At 35.8% G+C, this 21,427-nt stretch overlaps 1 protein-coding gene across 3 annotated transcripts in view; it reads left to right on the top strand.

Moving 5' to 3' along the window:
* Positions 1 to 21,427, top strand: part of ANKIB1 (ankyrin repeat and IBR domain containing 1) — a 264,755-nt gene that overhangs the window by 168,000 nt on the left and 75,328 nt on the right. For all 3 annotated transcript variants that reach the window (XM_055346595.2, XM_004045734.5, XM_019031192.4), the window contains 2 exons: positions 2,867 to 3,164; positions 14,794 to 14,976. In XM_055346595.2, coding sequence (XP_055202570.1) covers positions 2,867 to 3,164; positions 14,794 to 14,976 — 481 coding nt within the window. The remainder of the gene's footprint in view (positions 1 to 2,866; positions 3,165 to 14,793; positions 14,977 to 21,427) is intronic.

Genomic DNA, 21,427 nt, shown 5'->3' with positions numbered 1-21,427 from the left:
CAATTTACGTTAAATTTCTTTGTGATAAGAACCTGAACTCTCCTGAGCGAACTAAGAGAATAACTGATATATTGGAAATGGGGATAAGAAAGGCTAGATAAATGTGTTTGTACAGGGTATTTACAGAATCAGATAGCTTTAATAATTTCTTTCTTAATTAAATTTTTAAGAAAATGAAATCTTTTTTGTCAATCATGCCTCGTAGAAGAGATATTAATCTTGAATACATTTTAGAGTATGGTTTTAATTTTGGCTATCCACTATAATTCAATCATAAATACAAGGAAATATGACTGGGAATTTTATTATCAGCAGTTGAATAGGGAAAATACGTATTTTAACTATTAAGCAACATTATGGCTGTATAAAAAAAATTACCCATATTCTTGCCTCCCCTAAGCAAATGTTAGAATTATTCCATGTTCCCTTATAGTTTTTATCCATGTATATTCAGAAGATTGAGAAGGGAAAGGGAAATTCTATTCTTATATTTCCACTTAGTTATAGCACTCGTGGATAGACTTTAAATGACTATAATTTTCTATTGTATATCAGATTTACGTTTCCCATTTCTATTATTAAACGCTTAAGTGATTTCCAAATTTTTCTGTTCAAAGTAACACTGTATTGATTTTCATTGTTTCTATAAATTTTTCTTTATTTCCCTTAAGATAAACTCTCAGGAGTAGTTTTACTCAGTCAAAGGATGTAAATCATATATTAGTTGTTAGGAGCTATTATGTAACTTGCCCAAGGTGACACAGCTAGAAAGTGACAGAACTAGGATTAGAACCTAGCAGTCTGGGACCACGTTCTTAACCAATGTACTGCACTGCTGGCTCAAGAGATCCCCAATCCCATGTCACTGATCTAGGTCATGAAAGTTGAATATGCATCCAATTCATTTATCAAAATTATGGCATGAATTTGCTGTGTTTGTGACACTGTGTTGGGGATTCAAGAAAGAACAGAATATAGGCCCTGCCTTAAAAGCTTATAAACTATTTGGGAGAAGGGAACAGATAGGTAAAAAAGTATGATAAAATGTAATGAGTTATGTAATTAGGATGCTATATGAAGACAAAGAAAAGAGTGGCAAACTGAACTGGTGGGGGAGCCTAGTGTAAAGAGGCTTCTAAGTAGTGTTGGTTTGCTTAAGTGGCCTGAATCAGTTCCTGGGAAACCAAATTGAGCAAGTATTAGAGTGTACTGCTGGCATCAGAAGACCATAAAGGCTACATGGAGCTGTAGAGAAAATAAGCATGTAGAGAAAACCTGAGCAAACTTTACTAAAACTTGGAACCTGGACTGAAAAATGAGCTTTGGAAATTAAATTATGGCTGAATAGAGGTTGAGGACTCCAGAGAGATTTACTGCCCGTGAGATATGTATTTACATTTGCAGGGAATGAGGAGTGGATTATCCTCGAGACCATGGAAGTATTCCTTAAGTTGTAAAATCGAGAGATGCTAGTCTTATCTTTCCCCCAGGAAAATTTGTTTTTGCTCAGGGATAGATTCTTCCTCCCACCCACCACCCCGCCCCAGCCCACCCCACCCTCTGGTCTCCAAGAGGGGAGGAGGTCTGTTAATACAAGCCTTCTTCTATAACATCCCAGATTGATATTTTTAGGGTTCCTTGCTGAGTTAATTTCCTGTTGCTGCTGTCACAAAGTGCCACAAATTAGTAGCTTAAAACAACACAAATCTTACAGTTCTGGAGTTCAGAAGACTATAATGGCTCCACTGAACTACTCTAGGTGTTGGCAGTGCTGCATTCCTTTTGGAGGCTCCAGGGTAGAATCCCTTCCCTTGCCTTTTCTAGCTCAACTATTAATCCTGTGACTCATTTTAGGAGCTAGGCACAACTCTTAGATCTGGGTTTGGCAGTAGTAAAGGCAACTCACCTAGACCTATCTTTGAGATAAACACTCACCGTGGAATTAGATCTTAGTCTTCTAGATCTAACCACAGCTCCCCTCAGAAAGTATTATACTATGTGCTGTGGTCTGAATGGGGCATCGGAGGGTAATTAGATCATGAGGTTGGAGCCCTCAGGAATGGGAGTAGTGCACAGAGACATGGTGGGAGTAGTTGCCCCTTCCACCATGTGAGAGAACACGAGAAGGCCTCTATGAGGAATGAGCCCTTACCAGACACTGAATCACCTGGCACCTTTTTCTTGGACTTACCAGCGTCCACAACTGTGAGAAATAAGTGTTTCTTGTTTATAAACCATTCAGTTTATGATATTTTTATAATAGCTCAAGCAGATTAAGACATCGTGTAAATATATGCCTTATTATTTCAAAGGTTAGCTGATGACCTTGGTGGAGAAAATTTTCTCTGGATTTAGTCTCAGGCTTACATATTACTTTCTGTCCTTAAATTAGTTGCCACTAATATAGTAGTTGTTGTCACTATTAAATAACTATGTATGCAACAAATAGATCAGAGCAATAAAGGAAGAATTAAAAATTAGTGTGGAATGCTTAATACACCCTTAGGCATCTATATAATTGACATTAATCTGTAAATTACCACTGTGTTTTCTTTTCCTGTCCATTCCTCGCCCATTATATTTCTCATCTTCCTTTTTTCTTCCTTTTCCCTTCCTTTCCCTCCCTTTTAATTAGCAAGTAGTATAAAGATATTTACATTTATTTTTCTTAGTATTGTTATTCTAGAATAGAGTTTTTTAAAACTAAGAATTAGTCATTCAAGCTGTTGTAAACCAGACCCTCAGTATAAATTGGATTATCAGCTTAGAAGTAGAGTTTATCTTTTAAATGTGTTATCTTCAATGTATTTCAAGGTAGAAAATAAGTGATTTTCATCCTTTATTTTTCCCTTTCTTTCCATTTTAGGACTTTTCTTGGCAGAGATGGAAATCCGAATAAACGGAATGTGCACAATGAAACATCTATGCATTTGTTGTGTATGGGACCTCAAATTATGATATCTGAAGGAGCCCTTCATCCTCGCTTGGCACGCCCCACAGAAGATGATTTCAGAAGAGCAGATTGTCTGCAGATGATCTTGAAATGGAAAGGAGCAAAACTTGACCAGGGTGAATATGAGAGAGCAGCTATTGATGCTGTTGATAACAAAAAAAACACACCCTTGCACTATGCTGCTGCCTCAGGGATGAAAGCCTGTGTAGAGGTAAATTTTTTTTTTTTTTTAATATTCTGCATTGTAAAATTTGTATCCAGGTAATATGTAACTGTCAATTTTTTTTTTTTTTGATTGTCTTAGTAATTTCGTCATTTTTTTTCTCTTTTGTCTTCTAAAAGACCCTTTTAAATAAAGGGCCTCTTTTTTTTTTTTTTTTTTGAGACAAGAGTCTTGCGCTGTTGCCAGGCTGGAGTGCAGTGGCGTGATCTTGGTTCACTACAACCTCTGCCTCCCAGGTTGAAGAGATTCTCCTGCCTCAGCCTCCCCAGTAGCTGGGACTACAGGCACACGCCACCACGCCCAGCTAATTTTTGTATTTTTAGTAGAGACGGGGTTTCACCATGTTGGCCAGGATGGTCTCCATCTCTTGACCTTGTGATCCACCCACCTCAGCCTCCCAAAGTGCTGGGATTACAGGCGGGAGTCACTGCACCCAACCAACGGCCTCTTTTAAATAAAGTTATTTCATTGTTTTAGGGAGGGAGAAAGCCCCACAGGTGAACAATCACTTTTGTAGTAAAGTGGAGCCAAGAGCAATTAAAAATTTGTTAATATCTCTTAAGATATTGGTCATCAATTAAGCACTATCATATTTAGAGTCATAGTTATGGTAGAGATATATTCTGCTTTTTTGCTGATTTTTTTGGTCACCAATTTATAAAATTTATACATGTTAAGTATAGCAAATTTTTGGCAAGTGGGACCTATAGTTTGTGTAGAATTGATGAGCTCACTAAGCAATGGATAAATATTAATGAATACATTTATTAGAGTCTTTTTAAAATCACTTGGAATTTTAAAATATGTATTTTTCTGTTTAATTTGCGTTAAAGTGCTCCTGAATACATACTGTATTATATTGTAATTTTTCCATATATATTTCATGTATAAATATATAGCATTATTTATATCTACAAAATATTTAACAACTAATTAGATAAAATCATGCATATAATATGAGATCTTAACTAAGTTAAGGAATCGTTATATAGTATCGTCACTACTATACATACAACAGAATAGGTTTTTCTCAGCTACCAACATTCATATCCATCCTTACATATCTCATAGAAGTTCTTTTGCATAGATGTATTTAAGTATGTGTGAGGAGCATATTAGACTGGATTACAGAGTATCTTTATTACTAAAAGTATATACCTTTATTGGAAAAGCAATTATCATAATCAGATTAAAATATATACCTGAAAATTTCTTGTTTCCTTAATGTTGTTCATGTATACTTTAGACTTCTAAGTAGATCAATATACCAAAAATATGAATGTTCATTTTCTTATATTAAAAGATTACCATCACTTATATTATTTCTTCAGTATGTCTGAAGTGTCAATTCTTTCATTTCTAATATGCTTGTGATCTTATCTTTTGTTTACTGCTAATGTTTGTGATACTTGCTAATCTTTTAGAGTCTTTGTCATTTCATTGAGTTTGTGTAAACTTTACCCATTAGTTAGTTAGTGATGGTCATTAACTTGAAACTATTTTTCAAGCAATACTTTCTTGTTTGTTTGTTGTTTTAAGAGACAAGGTCTCTCTATGTTGTCCAGGCTGGTCTCAAACTCTTGGGATTAAGCGATCTCCCTCCCTCATCTTCCGGAGTAGCTAGGACTACAGGCACACACATGCCACCAAGCCTGGCTGCAATGTTTTCTAACATTGATTCACTGTGGTGGAAGACTCTCCTAGGATTTGGAGGGTAGGGGACTAATAGCAGAATTCCTGAGGCTTTTTACACAAGCTTCTCTGTACATTGTCCTGTGTTTACCTATTGTGGAAGAATTCCTGCTATAATGACTCACCATTATTGATGGGACTGCATCATATTTCTCAAATGGACTGGAGTAGAAAGTAGTTTTTTGTGGATAGTAGCAATAGTGCTCTTAAATATTTTAAATAGGCCGGGCACGGTGGCTCACACTTGTAATCCCCGCACTTTGGGAGGCCGAGGCGGGCAGATCACAAGGTCAGGAGTTTGAGACCAGCCTGGCCAATATGGTGAAACCCCGTCTCTACTAAAAATACAAAAATTAGCCAGGCGTGGTGGCAGGCACCTGTAGTCCCAGCTGCTTGGGAGGCTGAGGCAGGAGAATCGCCTGAACATGGGAGGCAGAGGTTGCAGTGAGTCAAGATGGTGCCACTGCACTCCAGCCTAGGCAACAGAGCAAGACTCCATCTAAATATATATATATATATATATATATATATATATATATATATATATATATAAATTAAATGCTTTAATATCTTGCTTCCAACTTTTCTCTATAAGCATTGCTTTTGTAGTTGTTGATTTTGAAGTATGTTGACAATGACATACTTATTAAATTTTTCAAAAATTGAGAGTGGTGTTTTTACCAGCGTTATTTTTTGCTCAGTGAAAGAAATTAGTGCCAGGGTTATACTGTACTATCTGGCAGGCCTGACAATGTGCTTGATATGTATGCGTGAGCATGTAAATGTGTGTGTGTGCTTTAACTGTTTGACCTATCAGCATATCACATCACATAAATCACATCATTTGATGATTGTTTTCATTTTCTGTATTCAGAAGAGCTCTTTGACTTACTATTAAATATAAAACATTCTAAAAGGAGCCCTATAAATACCTTACATTTATTCTAGTTTTTTATAACATTTCAGCATATTTTATTCAGATAAAGCTTATCTTTGATCTGTTATATATACTTGAGTATATATACTCTTGTCCAACCTTAGGCCCTTAATGATTTTTTATTATGCATACTGCTAATTAAACCAGAAGAGTTTCTCAGGGAAGCATATATTAACTATCTCCAGAAGCCTTATTTTGTTTTCTTGTACAAGTGCATACAATAAATACAGTTGTCACTTGGTATCCAAGGGAGATTTGTTCCAGGACTCTCTGCAGATACGAAAATCCACAGATGCTCAAATCCCTTATAGAAAATGGCACAGTATTTGCATATAACCTACACACATCCTCCTTATACTTTAAATTGTCTCTAGATTGCGTATAATACCTAGTACAATATAAGTGTCGTTAGGGAATAATGACAAGAAAAAAACGTTGATGTTCAATACAGACACAACCATCCATATTTGTTTTCCAAATATTTTTTACCTGCTGTTGGTTGAATCCAGGGATGTGGAATCTAAGGATGTGGAAACCACAGATAGAGAAGGCTGACTATACATTAAAATATGTGACCTGTATAACTGTACAACTTAATTCTTAGTATGAGTCTCTAGTTATTTTCAGGTGGTATCATACTACTTTGATGAACAGGAAAGGCTTAGATGTCTCTTACAAAGTTTACTGTCATAGTTAATTTAAATATTTTTTTCTAAACTTATTTCTTTGTATCATTGCTTTTAGTCTTTGGCTGTAAGAATAATAGTTATAATAACTAACATTTGTATAATGCTTTCTGATGTTTATAGTGCTCATTGGTACCAAGCATGATATAAAGGTTTGGGTTGAGTGAAAGTGTCATCAGATATTTATTAATGTTTCATAAAACTGAGAGATTATAGTATGGTGGAGGGAGCATTGATTTTTAGTCTTGGTCCTCAGAGTAACTATCCATGGAACCTTGCATGTGTCACTCAGCCACTGTAATAGTTTCCTCTTGGGTGGTTGGAATAGATGATCTCAAATTTATTTAGAAGATTCCTTTTAACACAAATTCTCTATTAGCCTGTTATTGCAGTAAAATTTATCCCATTTTTAGTGTCTAGCCTTTAAGATCAAAGAGATTATCTTTTTTCCCATTGTTAAGGCCAACCTGTTTCTTGACTACATCTGTGGAAGTATATCTTCTCTAGCTGTCGAAAATGTTTTTCTCTCTGGTATATTTATTTAAGGATAGAGTTGATGAAGTCATCATTGGCATTTAATAATTTAAACAGTTTCTTATAGCTCATTATTTTGTACCATAGAAATAAAATATTTATTTTAAAACTTCCCCATCTCCCTGTAATAATTATGTTCTGTAATAAGCGCCGCCCCCCCCCCCCCCCCACACACACACAGAACATAAAATTAAAACCCCTTAATTATAGAGTTCTTCAGGCAACCTCCAGGTGTGAAGTCATCACACGGTATGTAGAGAGTTGCATTGGTTATCTGTGCCTCTGATGCCTATATCTGACTTCTCTGAACTTCATGCTATATTGTTGCCTGGTTGACTTCCTCGTATGGATATCCAACAATCTCTCAAATTCAGCGTTTTCAAAATTGTACTGTCTTCTTTTCTACCCAGTAGAGACTTCACTAGTGCTTGATTCTTGACTCTAGATTCTATTAATGATGCTACCATTATCTCCTTATCCAGTATTGATACCTGCACTTACCCTGGATCTGCCTCTTTTTTTTAAATTGCATCAAACTCATACTTCCCATGGCAGAGTAGACCTCTGTCTCTTTGGACCAGTTCCTCCATTTATTTCTGTGGCCACTTTCTAACACCAAGTGCTTTATGTTGAATCCTCACTTTGGCATATTTTTCAGAACTTCCTTACACAGAAAAACCTGGAGTTTCACAAATTAATTATTCTAAATTATTTATGAGATAAAAATAATGCAAAGGAGTAGTCTACAATTGTTTGACAATTAGAAATGCTTATATGATAAACATTTATTAAGGACAGACTATAAATAAAGCACCTGAAATTCTAATTTTATTTAATATTCCAAAAATTATTTACAGGTCAGCAAACTTTTCTGTGAAAGCCCAGATAGTAAATATTTTAGGCAACTCTGACATTTTACCCTGAAAGCAGCCACAGACAATACAGAAACAAAAGAGAATGGCAGTGTTCTAATAAATCTTTATTTATGGACATCACCATTTGAATTGCTTATAATTTTCATATGTCATGAAATAATTCTATTTATTCTTTTCAACCATTTGAAAATGTAAAAACTGTTTTTAGCTTGTGGGCTATACAGAAACAGGCAGCAGGTTTGATTTGGCCTAAGATGACTCCATACTTGAAGCTTATTTTAAATATGTAAAATAGCATTGTCAATATGTAACAGGTCCTATAAGCTTCAGTTATACAAAGGACTTAAAAAGTACTATGTAATGGATACTCAGCACACAAAAATAAAGCTCCATTAAAACATAAGTCTGACAAAAATTTAATAAATAATATACTGTTCTTAGTTACTGAGAGTTTTTGTTTTCTACTTGGGAACAGGAATGGACTTGAGAGGGATGGTGGGTTAGGTCTATTAGCATGGCTTAGTAAAACATCCAGTGATATTTCTTCCTTTGGTAGACTTCCATAGAGCAACCCTAGTCATTAGGCCTCATTATGTTTCCATTAGTGCTTAACCTGTAATAGTGATTCAGTAAATGGTGAATGTGACGGGGTTGTTTTTGATAGTGCTTTACTCTTTGTGGAAAGCATTTTTTTTAAATGAGTGTTATCTTAGATATTTCCTATTCAGCTGTGCCCTACTTGCTTATTCAGAGTTTTAAGTGTAGCTGCTTCATGTCAGATCAAATAGAGGTCACTATAAAACCAAAGGTGGTAAGTCACACATTTTCCTTTACAGCTACAGGGCCTATTTGACACTTTGGCAGCTATGGGAGCGTTTCACACTTCATTGAAAAGTCGTAAAAACCATTCACAGGTCAGACTGAAAAATATTACCTAATTATATTGTGTTTTTAGCACCTAGAGTTTTAAAACTGTGTAAAGAATACAGGAATTATATTTCCGGTTCAGCAGCTGAGTAACTTTGCCTGTCTGGGCCTCTGTTTTCTAATTTTTAATCAAGATACTTATGATCTCATTATTGTCCCTCAACTATTATTGATGCTAAGGCCTATATTAACTATTTAGGCAGTGACTGTTACAGGTATTGAAGAGATAATTTTTTAATTTTACATATTCTGGAAGATTTCATGGGTAGTAGTAAGACTGGAGTGGGTAATATTTCAGTTTAAGTATTTGGAGGAGGCTATTCAAAATGTGGCTCTCAGACCTGCAGCATCAGTTCTGACAACTTGTCATAATTAACAAATTATTGGGCCAACCAGACCTTCACATTCTGAACTTGTATCTCTGGGAATAGATTCCAGAAATGTTTAGCAAGTTCTCCTGGTGATTATTTGCATGGCAGAGTTTGAGAAGCACTGTTCTAGGTCTCAGACATATGCAGATTGAAATGTTTTGTGGAGGAGTAATAAAACATTACTTTAAAGGAGGATAGAGGATGTACCAAGTAGAAAGTACTAAATGCCAAGGTTAAGAATTTGGGGTTTCTTTTAGAGAAAATTGAGCCATTGAAAATTTTTTGGCCAAGTGCGGTGACTCACACCTGTAATCCCACTACTTTGGTTGGCCGAGGCGGGAGCATATCTTGAGCCCAAAAGTTCAAGATCAGCCTGGGCAACATAGTGAGAGCTCGTTTCTACTAAAAATCAAAAAATTAGCCAGTCGTGGTGATGCACGCCTGTAGTCCCAGCTACTCAGGAGGCTGAGGTGGAAGGATCACTTGAGCCCAGGAGGTGGAGGCTGCAGTGCGCCGTGATCATGCTACTGTACTCCAGCCTGGGTGACAGAGCGAGATCCTGTCTCCAAAAAAAAAAAAAGAAAAAAAATTTTTAATCGGAGAGTGATGTTATGAAAACAAATATGATGAGATTAGCCTGATGGTTGTAATGTACAATAGATTTGAATGGGGTACTTCCAAAGCAGTGTTTCTTAAAGCCTTGCTACTCAAAAGAATCGTCCTTAGACTGGCATTGACATCAGTCACCTGAGAACTTGTTGGAAATGCAGAATCTCAGCTCCATCCAAGACCAACCAAATTTGAATGTAGTTTAACAAAATCCCAAAGAGATTCTTATTTAAAGCTTGAGAACCCTAGCTTGGGGCATAATTTGTGGGCTACCTATATTGGAATCACCTGTAAAAAGTATACATACCTCTTACAGTCCCCTCTCCATATCTACCTAATATGACTATCAAGCTACCCAAATAATTTTACACAGTTTGAAAACCTTTGTGCTAGAACAGTAGTTCTAAGCATGGCTGCACAGAAACCTCAGACCAATAAAATCTAAATTTGTGAGAGGGGACCCCAGACATTGGTAAGTTGAGTACCAATGTATTAGAAGGAGTGATAGGAGTTAGAAGATTAATGCGCTAATTCTATTGTGAACTGACAAAGCGTCTGGGTTTGTGTGGTGGTACTGGAGATGGAAAGAATGAGGCAGATGCCAGGGACATTGTGAAGAACTGTTAGCCTTTGGTGACTCAGTCAGTTGATAATAAGAAAGCAAGGGAAAGAAAGGTTAAAAAAAAAAAGGATGGAGGCTCTATAATGTTTAATATTGACGATAGTGAGCTCTCTCTTTTTGATTTGTGTACATTCTCTATACCTGCTATCACATCTATAATTAGAGTAAAATTAATTAACTTTATTTTTAAATAAGATGGGCATGATTTTGAGCCCAAGTGACTTCGAAGCCTGCTAACAATTAACAGACATTAGAAAGTAAGGTGAAATGGAGAAATTGGTTGAAAGGAAGGGAGAATATATTGAGTTTTCATTTAGAAGGCTGGATATTGACATCCTAGCTTATCCACATGAAATGGTAGGCAGGCTGTTGACAATTACAACTAAAGTGTTAGGGAATAAAGAATATAGACACTCATTTAGAATTTAGAATTGAGTGTTATCTACATAGAGTTGACAACTAAAAGCAAGATAATGTATAGATGAGAGATGCAAGGAAAAGACTTTAGGTTATAGATAAAATAACAGAGTTAAAGTCACAGCATCAATTTGAAGAATGCCTGTGTTCAAAGAGATGAGAACAAGAAGTAGTGCCTATGAGGGAAACACAAAAAATAGAGAAATAAAAGAACCAAGATGATACAATGTCAAAGATGCAAGAGAAGAATTTCAAGGAGAGGAGCTGTTTAACCATGTAATGTGCTGCAGAAAGCTAAAGGAATTGGGGGACTGAGAAACGCTGATAGATTTGAGAGTTAGGAGGTATTAATGACTTTCTGGAATATTGTTTCAGTAAAACAGTCCAGGTAGAAGTCATATTTCTGGGCATAATTGAGTCATTTGCTGAGGAAATTGAGAGACAGTTGGTATCAATAACTAATTTGAGAAATGTGAAGGCCAAGAAAGATAGAAAATTTTTAGGAAAGTAACTAGAAGGATAGCAGGATTAAGTTATAATCCTGAGTAAGTCAATCCAGAGTCACCACCCATTTAGAAGGTGATCAAAGGGATGGGGTAGGGTTTGTCATGAATAGTAGGGGTTACCTCTCTTAAAGCCCCCTACCCCTCTTCCTCTGGAATTGTGAATGGAAAGAAAGGCAGAATAGAAGAACAGATGTGCTGCGATCATGATAATTTGGTTTCTTTTAAGGTGGAACATTTTATGTGCCACCAAGATAGGCTTAAAACCATATTTAAGTAAAATATTCAGTCCTCCTATTAAGCCCTCCTTAGCTAATTTGAGACTGGGAAAGCAGATACTTAGTTGGGATGCTTTGGTTGAAGCATTTAAAAAGTACTCTTCAGAACCAGACATAACTTTCTATTTTGTCAAAGTAAGACACCTAACTTTATTCCACAACACTTTAGCAGCTATCTCCCCTTAATGCATCTTTTACTTACTGGTGTTCCTGACTTTATGCTGTAAAGGTCAGCAAGCTGAAGTACTTTTTAACACATTCTCCTCAATGTCAGGCATTATTGCTGTCAGCTGTCGTCCATGCCAAAGGTAACATGCAGGTGGATTTTCGTAGCCAAGTCTAATGCTACAAACATGGATCCTTCCATTTCATAATTGATTATGAGTTTCTCTACAGGTGCCAAATGGCAGCAGTGAGATACAGGTCTTTATGGTTCCCTCACCCCAACTGCAGTCAAACTCATTAGGAAGCACCTTGCAAAGATAGTTTACCAATCATTCTCACCCAAGTTCTGATAATGGTCAGCAGTTACCTTCAACAATGACTTCTCACACATCCCCTCTTCACACACATTTTTTTAACCCCCCAATGAATGAAGTCCACATTCTGGCATATCCTTTTAATAAGGTTCCCCTTACCAAGATTCTGTTAGGGTACAGCTTCTTAAATTTTGTTGTCTTTGCTTTTGTTAAGGAAGACTAGGGCATTAAGTTAAAGATGATTTGTCTTGTTTTCTAAAATTTAATATTTTTTTGTGTGGTAATATCTGTTGCAAAGTAAACCAAATCCTGATTTTGAAAGTTATCCCAGCATGCATTTTAGAAATAATTTTCTGGAACTCTGAATAAAGAACTCAAGAATAAAGTTAGTTCTTTAGTTCTGCAGCAGTCAGGAGCAGATAGTCTATTTTGTGTTTAGGTGTTGGTAACCTGTGAAACAGAGAGGGTAGAAATAGTAATAGATCCTGCTATGGATATGATAAGTCTCTGGATTTACTATAAGTTCCCCGTATTGAATAAATTAGGTAATATAAATTTATCAGTTTCCACAGCCACATTGGTTGTACTTTAGGCTCATTGCTTCTCAAACATTTTTGTGCAAAAAGAATCTCTTGGAGATCAGAATGACATTTTGATTCAGAGGCCTGGGCTTGGAGGGGTTTGAGGATGAGGCTGAGATTCTTCATTTCTAACAAATTCCCAGGAGATACTACTGGTCCCCAGACCACACTTGCAGTAAAAAGGTTCTAGGTGGTAAATAGCAGCTGCTAAGACCTTGCCCTCGGAATCTAGAAGGTGGCTGCCAGAATGACAACTTAGAGCCATTCTTAGCAAACATTTTTCTGTAAAGGACCAGATAGTAAATATTTTAAGCATTGTGGCCATAGGTCTATATTTCATAGTCTTGTTTGATTTGCTTATTTTTACAACTTAAAAACCACCTTAGCTCTAAGGCATACCTCTGGCTAGAGCAAGAAGCTAAAGTCAAATCCAGTGGGCTTGTCAAGTTAGCCCATGGCTTCCAGATCTGGCATTGATATAAGCCCGTTGTTTTGTAAGCATTCTTAGGACTGTAGGAGAACCGTGAGGATTCCCGTTCCAAAGAACTTTATAGGAAGATTGTGTGTTTGTTGAGGAGAGAAAGAAGATAAAATTATTTGGAAGAAAATAAAAAGAAGCTACCATTTTGATTAACTCATGCGAAATGAAAATCTCTAAAAAGTGTTAACATTTAGATCATAAGTAAGAGTCTGGGCAGAACTTCAAGATGGACCCAGAATGCATTTCACTTCGATTTATATGATTAGTCTACCTACTTACGAGTCAGTATAGTGTCCAGTCATGGTTAAAAACTTGGTCAGACTTGTGTCTGAATCCCAGTTCTACTGCTTACTAGCTGGGTAACTTTAGTTAGTCAAGCTACTTAACTATTCTGAGATACAATAATACCCCTGTTATATGGGGTTGTTAATATTAAATGAGAGTGTGTGCTTTAAAGTGTTTAGAAAACAATAAATAGTGACTGTTACTGTATTATTATGAGTATGACTGAATCCTATAAAAGAATCCTGTGGCCGGGCGTGGTGGCTCACACCTTTAATCCTAGTATTTTGGGAGGCCAAGGCAGGTGGATCACCGGAAGTCAGGAGTTCAAGACTAGCCTAAGCAACATAGTGAAACCCCGTCTCTACTAAAAATACAAAAATTAGCTGGGCGTGGTGGCGGGTGCCTGTAATCCCAGCTACTCGGGAGGCTGAGGCAGGAGAATCACTTGAACCCAGGTTGCAGTGAACCAGAATCATGCCATTGCACTCCAGTCTGGGTGACAGATCAAAACTCTGTCTCAAAAACAAAAACAAAAATAATCCTGTGACTGTCAGGCTGTCCATTAGAGTTGTCCTAGATATGGCTCTCCTGGCATTCATGCCCTTCTTAATATCTTTGCAGACATAATGGGAAACTTGAACCTACAGTCCTTAATAACAACATACTTAATTTCTGCAAAGCTAGCAGAAACCTCATTACTAAACAAGTCAAGCTACTATTCCATGTGTTTTTAAAGGTGGGATTTCTTTGGGTCAAAGAGAGATGGATAGACTTAGCTTCCCAATATGGCTATCAGTAGCTAGTCCCATTACTTATTTTGAAGAATATTGAAAACAGCTTTACCTCAGTGACTTGCTCATCCTAATTTCATTTCAGTGTTTCACTGGATAATGAATGAAACTTTTGTCTGCCATGCCAGGACATCCAGACTTTAGTAGTTAAATTAACAGTATCAGCAGTGTCCTTGTTTAAGAAAGATTTATAGAAATTATAAGAAATTTAAAAATTTAAAGTACTGAGTAACTATAAGCTTTTTCAAATTTTATTTTTGGACTACACAAAATGCTTAATTTCTGAAGTTTAAAAAATTGGTTTTGGGTTTTTTTTAATTATTTTTTAACGAGAGGAAATTATTCATTACTGAAAAACAAGAATTACTAATCTTAAAATCAGAAGCCACTGGTATCTAAATACCTTTTTTTTGTCATTTCAAATACATACTGTACATACTATTGCATTTTTGTTGTGTTAATTTTATTATATTTTTAATGTTGTAAAAATAGCATGAAATAACTTATTTGAACCTGTAGTTGCAAGTTTTTGAAAAAAAACTTTTTTAGCTTTTAGTAAAACATGGAGGAGACTTGTTTGCTGAGAATGAAAATAAGGATACTCCCTGTGATTGTGCTGAAAAGCAACACCACAAAGATTTGGCCCTCAATCTGGAATCTCAAATGGTATTCTCACGGGATCCTGAGGCTGAAGAAATAGAAGCTGAATATGCTGCATTAGACAAACGAGAGGTCAGTTTATTTTTTCTTCTCAGTAAAAAAATTACATGTAATTTTAGATTTTATGTTGTTTTGTATTTTTCTTCTATAAAACTCAGTTTGTGTGTTCTTCTTTACAGTATTCTAAATATCCTGTCATCTTCATAGCCATAAAGTATAAAAATACATCTAGGCCAACCACGGTGGCTCATGCCTGTAGTTCCAGTGCTTTGGGAGGCCAAGGCACCGGAGTTCTGAGACCAGCCTGGGCTATAGCAAGACTCTATCTACAAAAAAATTTAAAAATTTGCCAGGAATGGTGGCCCACACTCATTGTCCTAACTACTCAGGAGGCTGAGGCAAGAGGATCACTTGAGTCCAAGAGTTCAAGGCTGCCATGAGCTATGATCATGCCAGGGCACTCCAGCCTGGCGACAAAGTGAGACCGTGTCTCTAACTTTAAAAATAAATAAATAATAACATCTAGGAAACCTGGAGCTATGGGTCTTTTGTCTATCATATATGAGTGTGTTTACTTACAAATAAATAAGGTGCTGATGTGAGATATGAATCCCATTTACTCCTCCTACTACAAGACTCCAGTCCTCCTGTTCATCAGTCTCACCTTCTCTTTTGGATTGATCATATCAACAAACATGCTTTGGTAGATCCCATCTTAAAAACAAAACAAAAAACATAAAAGCAGCCATTGACTCAACCCTTCCCTAGCCCTGTCTCTCTTCCCCTTTAGTTGTAGCCCCATATCATCTTCTTATGAGAGAACCACTTCCTCACTTTCCATTCACTCTTTAGCCCACTGCAGTATGACTTTCTTCCCTTCTACTCTGATGGAACTGCCCCCCGTCATGGAGTGACATGTTGCCAAATTTAGTAGGTACTTTTCTGCCCTCATCTTACTTGAATTCCTCAGTGGCACTTGATGCAATTGACCAATCCCTTCTTAATGAAACACTTTTCTCTTGGCTTTGGGGACAACATTCTCTTCTGATTTTCCTTTATGTCTTCCTGGTCTCAATAAATATTACCTCTGTCCACTGAGTTGCTCAAGCATAAATGGGGGAAGCATTCTTGATTCCTCACATTTTCTTAATCATCACATCCAAACAATTGGGGAATCCTGTCAATGTTACCTCCAAAAATACAACCTAAATTCATTTGTTCTTCCCAACCTGTACTCCTACCTCTCTAGGCCCTCACCACCTTCACTTCTTATCTGAGCTACTGTAATAGTTTCCTTACTGGTCTTCTTCCTTCTATTCTTGTATCTTTAGAATCCATATTGTACACAGGATTCAGAATGACATTTTAAATGTTATACATATTATTTAAATCATTTAATGATTTTTCGTTGTACTTAGAATAAAATCCAAACTGTTTGCTCAGATGTAAGCCCTTATGTGATCTGACCACTACCTACCTTTCCAGCATTCTCAGACCTTTTTTCCCCAGCACACTTCGCTCTAATTTTAATACCTAGACTACACCAAGGCATTTGCAGTTGTTCTTTCCTATGTCTGAAATCTCGCAGCTGTTTTTTGCCGTTCTTTCTAAAATAGGTCTCCTCTCTTCCCGTTATTCTTTACTGTATGCCCTTTTTATTTTAATTTTTAAATTTTTTATTAATATTTTTGATTGAAAAATAATAATTGTATACATTTGGGAGTACAGTGTTGTGTTTTGATATGTATATACAATGTGGAATGATTAAATCAAGCTAATTAACATGTCGGTCCCTAACTCACCTATCATTTTTTTAAGATGAGACATTTGAAATGTACTCTTATTTTGAAATATACAATACATTATTATTGGCTAAAGTCACCATTGTGTAATAGATCTCAAAACCTATTCTTCCTGTCTTATCTGAAACTTTATACCCCCTGTTTATTTTTCATAGGACCTATCACATGCTATAATTATTTTATGTATTTTGTTTACTTGTTTATTGCCTTTCTCTCCTATTAGACTGTCAATTCCATGAAGGCTAGAGCCATATCTGCCTATTCAGCAGACTATTTTCAGTGTTTGAAACACTGCTTGCACAAAACAGGCATCCATAGATATTTCTTAAAGAAATTATAACACAGTAAATTTTTTCCTCCCAAAAGGATTCTGATTCCTCAGTGTTTAGTGCTAACTTGATTCTAAAAGGTATTATGTAACTACTGGTTTGTACATGTTTAGAAAAATAATCATACAATCGTGTTGTTTATTTTCCCCATGGATTCCCAACAATTTCGGAGCTTTATACTCTCCATATGGCCAAAAGAATGAGTTTCTTGGGATTAAAATTTACTTTTTAAAAAATCTTTGTTTCTGTAGTTAGGTTATTTTATAGGCAAGCTTATTCAGATTAAGTACACATAGAAAGAGAGAAGGCCTATGCCCTAAGCGTTTTGCTGGCCCTTCACATGGTTATTTAATCCACCTGGGAACCTTGAATGATAGTTGTGCTGTCCTCCCCACCTTTTTTTAGTGAGGAAGTAAACTAGAAAATAACTGAATAACTTGCCAGAATCAAAGTGAGCTGAACTTGATTCTTCTGACTTCAGGTCCAAACAACTTCTGTTTGCCATATTGCCTCCTTTTTGACAATCCATTATCTTGCGTCAAACAGAAATTTTTACTGTAATAATTAGTGTAGTCATTTAGTCAGAAGACATTTAAGCAGTAATATTCCAGAAATAATATCGATGTAATTAAACTGCAAGACATTTAGTTTTTTCCCCAAAATACCATCTTATTTTAATTTATAATTGAATCAGGTAATAACAGTAGGCATTATCAGTAGATTTAATATCTAAAAGGACTTAATATAACTAATATTATGTTAAGAAAAAAGTTACAGAAAAGTTTGATACTAATTCTATAGGAAAAAACTACTATGTGCAAGAAGAATATTGAAGTATACCAAAATGATCATTATGATTATAGGTAATCTCCTTTACAATTATTATTTTGTCTATTTTCATGCATTTCCTGACATTTATAATGAGTATTTATTGCTAAAAATGTAAAATAATTTCTTCATCCTGACTGTATCCCCGAGTGGTAACAGTTTCTTAAGTGTACTACCAGACTTAAGCAAACATATATGTATATTGAATTTTTAATGCAAAAGTAAGATCATGTCATATATTGTATTCTATATTTTTTCAAATTAACAATATATCATGAACATCTCTCCTAAGTCAGAACATACAATCTACATATTTTAAACATTTACCTATTGCTAAACTTCTAAGTAATTTATATATTTTTACCTCTAAAAACAAGGCTACAGTGAATATTTGTCTGATATATATCTTCTTTATCCAATTGTGCCATTATTGTAGTTAAAAATACAGATTCTAGAGCCAGACTGAGTTCATATCTTTGCCTGATGGCTGACTTACTATGTGACCTTCAGCAGATTAAACTCTCTGCCTCAATCTCTTCTTAAAATGAAGTTAACAGTTCCTACTTCATAAGGTTATAGTGATCCTTAATGAGTTAATATATGTATATGCTTTGACCAGTGCCTGGCTCATTTTAAACATTAGCTAATTGTCTGCTGCTATAATCATGATTATTACTTCATAGTCGTCATTATTGCATTGTATACACATTTTAAAAGTATAGTTCCTATATGTCTTTAGAAATTGATTTGATGGGCCATAAGATTTTAAACTTTGTCAGATGCTCTTAAGCTGTCCAGAAAGATTATATTGATTTACTTTTATTTCATGAGTATATTAGAGAATCTTTTTCTCCACATTCTTGCTAGCATTGAATATTATCAGTGTTGTTATTATTTACCCAGTTTGGACAAATAAATGGTACCTTGTTTATTTCTCTGATTATCGTGTAAATTGACTGTTCAGTTGTGCATTTTCTATGAAGTTTGTTTTCTTAATGCTTTCTAAGAGAACTTTGTGTATTTTTCCATATTCTAAGTTTTTTACTTGTATGGTATTCAGAGTTATAACTTTTTTTCCTTTTTGTCTTCTGAATTTGTGACTTGCTAATACTATGGTCACATGTCCCTGTATTTTTCTAGTTTTGTAGATTTTTTCAACCCATATTGGATTTGTTTTGTCTACTATTTTCACAATGTAAAGAGTAATACTTTCATACTCAAATAAATACCTATATTACCTGGATGTTTATAGCAGTACTATTTGTAATAGCCAAAAGGTGAAAACAACTCAAATGTTTATCAACTAATGAATGGGTAAACAAGATGTGAGATATACACACAATAGAATATCACTCAGCCATAAAAAGGAGTGAACTACTAATACACGCTATATATAATATGGATCAACCTCAAAAACATTATGCTAAGTGCAAGAAGCCAGACACAAAAGGTCACATTTGAATGATTCCATTTATATGAAAGATCCAAAACAGATAAAAGCCATAGAAACAGAACTCATATGCTGGACATTGCCTTAGCTGGCTACCTGGTTAGCAGGTTTAACCTTCTCTGTTCTGCAGGAGCTGCTGGCTTCCTGTGATGCTCAGGCAAGAACAGCTGAATAAGGAGAGAGAAAACTAAAATGCCAAGAACTAGGGGCAGGGAAGATAAGGAGTGACTGCTTAATGTTTATAGGACTTTCTTTTGGAGTGATGGAAATGTTTTTAAACTAGATAAAGGCGGTGATTGTACAACACTGAAAATGTTCTAGATGCTGCTGAATTGTACACCTTAAAGTGGTTAATTTTATGTTATGAGTTTTACCTGAATTTTTTTAAAATTATTTTTTGAGACAGTCTCACTGTGTTGCCCAGGCTGTAGCACAGTAGTGTGATCTCAGCTCACTGGAGCCTCCACCTCCCAAGTTCAAGCCATTCTCCTGCCTGAACCTCCCAAGTAGCTGGGATTACAGGCGCCCACTGCCACACCTGGCTAATTTTTGTATTTTTAGTAGAGAGGGTTTCACCGTGTTGACCATGCTGGTCTTGAACTCGTGACCTCAAGTGATCCACCCACCTCGGCCTCCCAAAGTGCTGGGATTACAGGCGTGAGCCACCATGCCTGGCCCCCTTGAATTTTAAAAAACATCAATGCTTTCTTTAAAACTTATATTTGTACCTTCTACTTTGACCCTGGTTGACTTCTGGATTATTTTGCCTATGCTGGTGATTTTACATGGCCTGCTGTGTGATTGTATTAAGTCATATGTTTAGGTACTTTTAAAAATTTATGTTCTGAAGGTGAAATGTATATTTCAGCTGAGTTTTAATTTAGTTAATGATCTGGACAGTGTATATTTCTATAACTTCTTAATTTAGTCTTTTCCTCCAAATAATTAAACTATAAATGGGTAAAATCCACTTCTTATTTCCATCATTCAACAAAACTGAGTGACTGCTAGACACTGTTTTAGATGCTTGGAGGAACAAAGATAAGTGACTACACTCTAGGTGTTTACGTTCCAACAGGGAGAGAGAAACACACAAATAAGTTTAAAAGTAAGTGAACATGTAATTTTGGAGAGTGGGAACTGCTATAAAGAGATTTCTTAAATGAGGTATTTAAGTGATGGCTAGGAAGAGTGTGTTCAATTTATTTAAACACCAAAGGGAGAACAGAAAAATTAGCGAGTATTAGACCTAGGTTGGGGTCAGATTCTGTAGGAGCAGGACTGTGTGACTACATCTGAGTGTATGGAGGGAAAAGTGGGCAATATGCTGCTATGAAAGCCCATCTAAAGAATCATCCTTCCCTTCCCCACTCTTAGTCTATATAACTTAAAAAGGCTCAACGTTCTTTTTCTGGCAAGAAACTCATGCTGGACATTGCTGGCTACATTAGTTAGCAGGTTTAACCTGCTCTTCTCTACAGAAGCTGCTGGGTTTCTGTTATTTCAGAGTACAGCTCAGGGTAGCCTAGGTCTTGATGCCCAGGCAAGAACTGCTGAATAAGGAGAGAGGAAGCTGAAATGAAGGGAAGGGTCAAAGAATCCTAAAAACTTTCCTGGCTATTTTTTCCACCCTCCCTCCCAAGCTAAGCTCATGGATCAGCTAATGAGAGATTGCTGTTAAAGGGAATTAGAAATATCCTTTCTCCCTGAGCATCTAAACATCTTTCAAACTTTTAACAGTTACAGTTACTTTTGGGTAAATAAGTGCCTATTCTTTTTTTTTTCTTTTAACAATAAACATATTTTACCAATAGGGAGGGGAGGCTGTTTTCCTTGTGAAAAAAATAAAAACAAATACTTTCATAACTTCTTTATGTGACAGCCTTTCTGAAATAATTTTTGAAGAGAACTATTTTATGATAATATCAAGGTAGTGCAGTTTGTATAATAGGCTGTTTCACAATTTTTCAATGGTCTTTTGGTAGCAGTAGTATGCACTAATGCAAAAGAGGTAATTTTATTCACGTTTCTTTTTAATTTAGTTTTCTTTTTCTTTCTTTATGTCAGTACTGACTGCTTTGAAGGTTATTGCTGGTTTGTTTAGTCTGAAAATG

The sequence above is a fragment of the Gorilla gorilla genome, chromosome 6 (genome assembly GCF_029281585.2).
Source record: "Gorilla gorilla gorilla isolate KB3781 chromosome 6, NHGRI_mGorGor1-v2.1_pri, whole genome shotgun sequence".
NCBI lineage: Eukaryota > Metazoa > Chordata > Mammalia > Primates > Hominidae > Gorilla > Gorilla gorilla.
The sequence above is the reverse complement of the archived record's forward strand: the minus strand, read 5'-3'. Positions and strand labels throughout refer to the sequence as shown.